The 7,917-nt window shown below is 48.6% G+C and overlaps 1 protein-coding gene across 1 annotated transcript; it reads right to left on the reverse strand.

Annotated features, from left to right (window-relative positions):
• Nucleotides 1–506: 506 nt before the first annotated feature.
• EBP (EBP cholestenol delta-isomerase) lies at nt 507–7,745 on the reverse strand. The gene is made up of 5 exons (XM_063936036.1): nt 7,640–7,745; nt 6,435–6,756; nt 6,066–6,102; nt 2,472–2,602; nt 507–1,878 (listed from the first exon to the last, which is right to left on the reverse strand). The coding sequence occupies exons 2-5, from the start codon at nt 6,733–6,735 to the stop codon at nt 1,655–1,657; spliced, it is 693 nt and encodes a 230-aa protein (XP_063792106.1). The 5' UTR covers nt 6,736–6,756; nt 7,640–7,745; the 3' UTR covers nt 507–1,654.
• Between the last annotated feature and the right edge of the window lie 172 nt (nt 7,746–7,917).

Here is a 7,917-nt window from a genome sequence, read left to right on the forward strand (position 1 = left end):
TATGCTCTCTAAATAGACAGTTATGCAGCTTTGAAACCTGCTTTACAGCAAATCATTATGTCCTTTTCAAAATCTCTCTGGATGTTACAAAATATGGCTGCCAGATGGTCAGTCTGCAGAGTCACAGCTCTTTGTGTTATGCGACTAAATGAGGCTTGTATAAAAGCCAGATATCAAAAAGGTTTCCTTATTCCACTACCAAAGCCCTTAGTAGACTGTTCCAAGGTTCGGGTGGTGGGAATATACTGTATGAAGAAATCTAAATGTGACATCAAAGCCTAAACTTCTATCACATCGAAACCACCCCTTTTATTAAATAAACTGTGTCCCATTAAATGTAAAGGACCAGAACGGATTCCATCAGCTTTGAGCTGAGTCAGTTTGTTTCCACCACCTTACACTTCAAATGTATGCTCTCAGCAGGAAATACAGACGTGCCTGGAATGAGGGATGCACCGCGTACAAATGTTCTTTAAATCAGGAAAGAAAACTGCAGTAAATATCGATTTTTATTAAAAATTTATATTTATTTTGTCCGGTAAAGCACAGGAAATCATTCCCAAATCCTGATGAATCGAGTCATGGTATGTGACATCTGTTACACGTTCAATGCGTTGTGAATATAGACTGAGACCTTATCGCTTCCCTCTCTGTAAACAAAGATTAAAAAGGGCGAAGGGCAGGTGTGCGGCCTTGGGGAAGTGACAACAGCGCAAAGTCCAGGAGATGGCTGCAGCGATATCCTGATAACCAACCGTACAGGATTACTTTTACGTAGCGGCAGCCAAACCGATTGGGCTAGAACTACAGGTCCCAGCCTGTGGCCGCTGGTCTACGTAAATACGGTATCCGTTCAGATGGTCGACCATGTTATGGTCGACAGTCATTAGGTCGACCACTATTGGTCGACATTGACATGGTCGACACATGAAAATGGTCGACACATGAAAGGTCGCCACATGAAAAGGTCGACATGAGTTTTTTAACTTTTTTTTCTTTTGGGGAACTTTTCCATACTTTACGATCCACGTGGACTACGATTGGAACGGTAATCTGTGCCGAGCGAAGCGGTAGCGGAGCGAAGGCACCATGCCCGAATCATGGCGAGCGAAGCGAGCCATGCAAGGGGACGCGGTGCACTAATTGGGGTTCCCCGTCACTTGACGCAAAAAATTACACCAAAAAAAGGTTAAAAAAACTCATGTCGACCTTGTCATGTGTCGACCATTTTCATGTGTCGACCATGTGTCCATGTCGACCATGTCAATGTCGACCAATAGTGGTCGACCTAATGACTGTCGACCATAACATGGTCGACCATTCATACCGGAACCGTAAATACAGCACAGTTTAGTAGAAAGATTTCTCACAAAATTTAGTCTCTGAATAATCGGACAAAAATGCATGGTGGCAATTCAGTCATTAAACAAATAACTTTCCTATAATCAGACTATTATAACCTTTGCTGATGATTTTAGGAGCTTTTAGCGGACCGATGATGGCTTTGTGGCCCCTAATATATATATATATATATATATATACACGATGATGACACAACAGATGGAGACGACTTCTGCTGCTCCGTGTGCTCTTAGGTTCTCACAAGCCACAGACTTGGACCGCCTGGGAATTGTCCGTGGACAGCGCTTAACGTTCATTTCCTTTTGGCTTTGCCTGCCGGCCGCGCAGCGTCCGCCGTGGCCTGCGAGTGGCTCAGGTTGACCCAGGCGTCCACAATCAGGGCAGACGGGATGATAATCCACAGGGCGTTCATGAAGACGAAGTAGAACCAGAAATAGATGGGATGGTACATCTCACTGTGCGAGAACCCCTCACGGTACTCGGTGTAGAAATACAGAACGTCACCGTATAGCTGCCCTGTGTGGAGAGAGAAGCGTCAGCAGACCCTACAGTAATGGAGGAGGGGGAGGGGAACTACCAGGTGGGGTATAAAGGCGTAGCTCCCCCGTGTGGAGAAGCCTTCCAAGTGATTAGCTCCTCAGTGTCTCAGCAGCAACATTGCAGAGCTCTCCTTAGCTCATCGTGGTAGCACAGTGGTTACCATTGTTGCTGCTTCACAGCACTGAGATCATGGGTTCGATTCAAACCAAGGCTGTATCTGTGTGGAGTTTGTATGTTCTACTTATGTCCTCTAAGCGCTCTGGTTTTCTCCCACACTCCAAACACCTACTGGTAATTTACTAGGCTCCTGACAAATTACCCCTGTTGTGTATGTGCGTCCATGTAACAGTGAATATAGATTCTAAGTCCCACTTGGGCAGGACGGACGTAACTGACTATTCTCTGTACAGCGCTGTGGCATATGTGTGCATTATATAAATAACTGTTAGTAAATAAATAACTTCAATTATGTAATTATCTGCAGCTCTAACATAGGCACCCAGGTTATCTCCAAATATTTTCTCATCCATCATCCCAGCTCCCGGAGCACAACACCTGGCACTGCTCACCAAGGGACACGATGAGTTGCAGCACGAAGCGGTACGGATGCTTCCGGAGGAAGGCGATGACGGTCCACACACTCAGCGGCCCCCAAGCTAAGGCTGTGATGGTTTCCATGCAGACTGTAAAATTATCTGCTCTGTGGGAAGAAAGGAGACAGTGGCGGTAAACTACATAAGAGGAGAGAAGCGTGGGCAACAGGGGTAATACGGCTAATTGTGTAACTGGCACCACGGGGAGGCAGAGACAGACACCCACACAGAGGCAAGGAGAAGCGCTCACAGAGGAGACGTAAGAGACAGACACCCACATAGAGGCAAGGAGAAGCGCTCACAGAGGAGACGTAAGAGACAGACACGCACATAGAGGCAAGGAGAAGCGCTCACAGAGGAGACGTAAGAGACAGACACCCACACGGAGGAAAGGAGAAGCAGAAACACTCATAGAGGTGTGTAAGAGACAGACACCCACACGGAGGAAAGGAGAAGGAGAAACACTCACACAGCGGATGTAAGAGACAGACACCCACACGGAGGAGAGGAGAAGGAGAAACACTCACAGAGGGGATGTAAGAGACAGACACCCACACGGAGGAAAGGAGGAGAAACACTCACAGAGGGGATATAAGAGACAGACACCCACACGGAGGAAAGGAGGAGAAACACTCACAGAGGAGATGTAAGAGACAGACACCCACACGGAGAAGAGGAGAAGGAGAAACACTCACAGAGGAGATGTAAGAGACAGACACCCACACGGAGGAAAGGAGGAGAAACACTCACAGAGGGGATGTAAGAGACAGACACCCACACGGAGAAGAGGAGAAGGAGAAACACTCACAGAGGAGATGTAAGAGACAGACACCCACACGGAGGAGAGGAGAAGGAGAAACACTCACAGAGGGGATGTAAGAGACAGACACCCACACGGAGGAAAGGAGGAGAAACACTCACAGAGGGGATGTAAGAGACAGACACCCACACGGAGAAGAGGAGAAGGAGAAACACTCACAGAGGAGATGTAAGAGACAGACACCCACACGGAGGAGAGGAGAAGGAGAAACACTCACAGAGGGGATGTAAGAGACAGACACCCACACGGAGGAAAGGAGGAGAAACACTCACAGAGGGGATATAAGAGACAGACACCCACACGGAGGAAAGGAGGAGAAACACTCACAGAGGAGATGTAAGAGACAGACACCCACACGGAGAAGAGGAGAAGGAGAAACACTCACAGAGGAGATGTAAGAGACAGACACCCACACGGAGGAGAGGAGGAGAAACACTCACAGAGGGGATGTAAGAGACAGACACCCACACAGAGGAAAGGAGGAGAAACACTCACAGAGGGGATGTAAGAGACAGACACCCACACGGAGAAGAGGAGAAGGAGAAACACTCACAGAGGAGATGTAAGAGACAGACACCCACACGGAGGAGAGGAGAAGGAGAAACACTCACAGAGGGGATGTAAGAGACAGACACCCACACGGAGGAAAGGAGGAGAAACACTCACAGAGGAGATGTAAGAGACAGACACCCACACGAAGGAAAGGAGAAGGAGAAACACTCACAGAGCGGATGTAAGAGACAGACACCCACACGGAGGAGAGGAGAAGGAGAAACACTCACAGAGGAGATGTAAGAGACAGACACCCACACGGAGGAGGGGAGAAACACTCACAGAGGAGATGTAAGAGACAGACACCCACACGGAGGAAAGGAGGAGAAACACTCACAGAGGGGATGTAAGAGACAGACACCCACACGGAGAAGAGGAGAAGGAGAAACACTCACAGAGGAGATGTAAGAGACAGACACCCACACGGAGGAGAGGAGAAGGAGAAACACTCACAGAGGGGATGTAAGAGACAGACACCCACACGGAGGAAAGGAGGAGAAACACTCACAGAGGAGATGTAAGAGACAGACACCCACACGAAGGAAAGGAGGAGAAACACTCACAGAGCGGATGTAAGAGACAGACACCCACACGGAGGAGAGGAGAAGGAGAAACACTCACAGAGGAGATGTAAGAGACAGACACCCACACGGAGGAGGGGAGAAACACTCACAGAGGAGATGTAAGAGACAGACACCCACACGGAGGAGGAGAAGGAGAAACACTCACAGAGCGGATGTAAGAGACAGACACCCACACGGAGGAGGAGAAGGAGAAACACTCACAGAGCGGATGTAAGAGACAGACACCCACACGGAGGAAAGGAGAAGGAGAAACACTCACAGAGGGGATGTAAGAGACAGACACCCACACGGAGGAAAGGAGAAGGAGAAGCACTCACAGAGGAGATGTAAGAGACAGACACCCACACGGAGGAAATGAGGAGAAACACTCACAGAGGAGATGTAAGAGACAGACACCCACACGGAGGAGAGGAGAAGGAGAAACACTCACAGAGCGGATGTAAGAGACAGACACCCACACGGAGGAGAGGAGAAGGAGAAACACTCACAGAGGAGATGTAAGAGACAGACACCCACACGGAGGAGGGGAGAAACACTCACAGAGGAGATGTAAGAGACAGACACCCACACGGAGGAGGAGAAGGAGAAACACTCACAGAGCGGATGTAAGAGACAGACACCCACACGGAGGAGGAGAAGGAGAAACACTCACAGAGCGGATGTAAGAGACAGACACCCACACGGAGGAAAGGAGAAGGAGAAACACTCACAGAGGGGATGTAAGAGACAGACACCCACACGGAGGAAAGGAGAAGGAGAAGCACTCACAGAGGAGATGTAAGAGACAGACACCCACACGGAGGAAATGAGGAGAAACACTCACAGAGGAGATGTAAGAGACAGACACCCACACGGAGGAGGGGAGAAACACTCACAGAGGAGATGTAAGAGACAGACACCCACACGGAGGAGGAGAAGGAGAAACACTCACAGAGCGGATGTAAGAGACAGACACCCACACGGAGGAGAGGAGAAGGAGAAACACTCAAAGAGGGGATGTAAGAGACAGACACCCACACGGAGGAAAGGAGGAGAAACACTCACAGAGGAGATGTAAGAGACAGACACCCACACGGAGGAAAGGAGAAGGAGAAACACGCACAGAGGAGATGTAAGAGACAGACACCCACACGGAGGAAAGGAGAGGGAGAAACACGCACAGAGGAGATGTAAGAGACAGACACCCACACGGAGGAAAGGAGAAACACTCACAGAGCGGAATTAAGAGACAGACACCTACACGGAGGAAAGGAGAAGGAGAAACACTCACAGAGGAGATGTAAGAGACAGACACCCACACGGAGGAGAGGAGAAGGAGAAACACTCACAGAGGAGATGTAAGAGACAGACACCCACACGGAGGAAAGGAGAAGGAGAAACACTCACAGAGGAGATGTAAGAGACAGACACCCAGAAGAAGAGGAGACCAGAGGTAGTGAGGGCAAACAGAGTGACACACACACAAAGGGAAGAGGAGAAGAGACACCGGTGATGGTGAGACAGGAACATAATGGGGGAGAGAGACACAGAGGGAGGCAATAAATATAACAGGGTCCAGAGATATTGGGCAACACACATACAGAGTACATATGGGAAGGAGTCACCAATACTCACATGATGTATCTACTGTCGCCCTTGCCATATTCCTTCCCTGGGAAGAGAAATCAGTCTGTGAGTGACATCACCCATCATGGCGATTATGTCCCTCTGAAACCCCATGAATGTCCCTCAATCACCGAGTGTTACCAGAAGCACAATGCTTACACATCCAGAATTGGGTCTTCCTCTATATACAGGTGGTCTTCATGCGACAAGACCTTCTCCACATCTCGTCTATCAGGCCAAGAACCCTCCCAATCAGGAAACACGCTAACCGTACATTCCTACCTAACCCATTTCCTCCATGCTTGCTCACCCATCCAGAAGTTTCCCCCAACCCCTGGAGACCACCCCCCCCCCTTCCCCACGCCATCCCCTTCTTACATAGCTGCGAGAGGAACGCCTGGTCCTTCGGGATGACTGGGTAGTAGAAGGCGAACCAACCCTCGATTACTCCATGGATGAAGCCGCAGACCATGAACCAACAGATCGCCAGGCGCCGTGCTGGGCTCAAACCGGACACCCGGCCGGATAGGAGCCATGTTCCAACCAGTAGGACCCCTGATACCGAGAACAGGAAGGTCAAGATCTCCCACATGGGACGGTCATTGGGACGGTAACCTTCTATCTGCAGATCACGGGGCCAGTAAGGGTGAGGAACAGGAGATGCCGCGTCTGGAGCCATGTTTTCTCGCGGGTCCGCTTCCTATGACGTAGAGGGAACAATGTGTTGTAAAAATTGTAAAAATGCCATAGAAGATACAGATAGTGACAGCACATATACTGGATGTTGCTATTAAGGCGAGGAAACCATCATCAATCAATATCATCATCATCATCATCATCAATCATCATCATTGTGTCTTTCTTCATGTCTGCCTGTTTCTCTATCTTTCTCTGTATATATAGGATAGCATGGTGGCATAGTGGCTAGCATTTCACTGCCTCACAGCTAGGGATGGCCACCTCTATATACAGGTGGTCTTCATGCGACAAGACCTACTCCACATCTCGCCTTGGGCAGGTGAAACAAAATCCCCAATTAACTGGATTCCTCGCATAGAATCTGACGGCAGATAAGGGGTTATGAGTTAAATACCTGACTAGGGCCCGATCTGTGTGGGGTTTGTATGTTCTCCCATGCATGCAAGGGTTTCCCCGGGGTGCTCCGGAGTCCTCCCACACTCCAAACACATACTGGTAGGTTACTGGGCTCCTGATAAATTACCCCTAGTGTGTATGAGTGCCCAAGTGGCAGGGAATATAGAGCGCAAGCTCTACTGGGGCAGGGACTGACGCGACTGACTGATATATACTATGTACAGCGCTGGGCAAGATGATGGCACCCTGTAAATGATATATAAATACAGAGAGGTGTGTGTGTATGTGTATGTATATATATATATATATAAATATACACACATATAGCTTATATATATATATATATATAATATATATATATATATAAACACACACACAAATATATATATGTGTAGATAGATAGATAGATAGATAGATAGATAGATAGATAGATAGATAGATAGATAGATAGATAGATAGATGTGTATATAAATAGCTCATATGCTCACCTGTGCTCCTGCAGCCTCTCTCTGTCGGGTATATAGTACTATACCTTGACTTCTATTCCATTCTGTACCAAGTGAGTACACCCAGCCCACGCCCACCGGTCACTGTTCCTCCAATCACAGCACACAGCTGTCATGAGCCAGCCAATCAGAACAGAGCCTAGCAGAAGCACGACACAGCTCCGCCTTACTGATAAGGAAAAACACATCTCATTGGGTAGGCAGAAGAGGGCGGGGAGTACCGCGGACTTGTATGAACCTCGTAAGACGCTCGCCCCATG

Source organism: Pseudophryne corroboree, chromosome 8, assembly GCF_028390025.1.
Source record: "Pseudophryne corroboree isolate aPseCor3 chromosome 8, aPseCor3.hap2, whole genome shotgun sequence".
In the NCBI taxonomy this organism is placed as follows: domain Eukaryota; kingdom Metazoa; phylum Chordata; class Amphibia; order Anura; family Myobatrachidae; genus Pseudophryne; species Pseudophryne corroboree.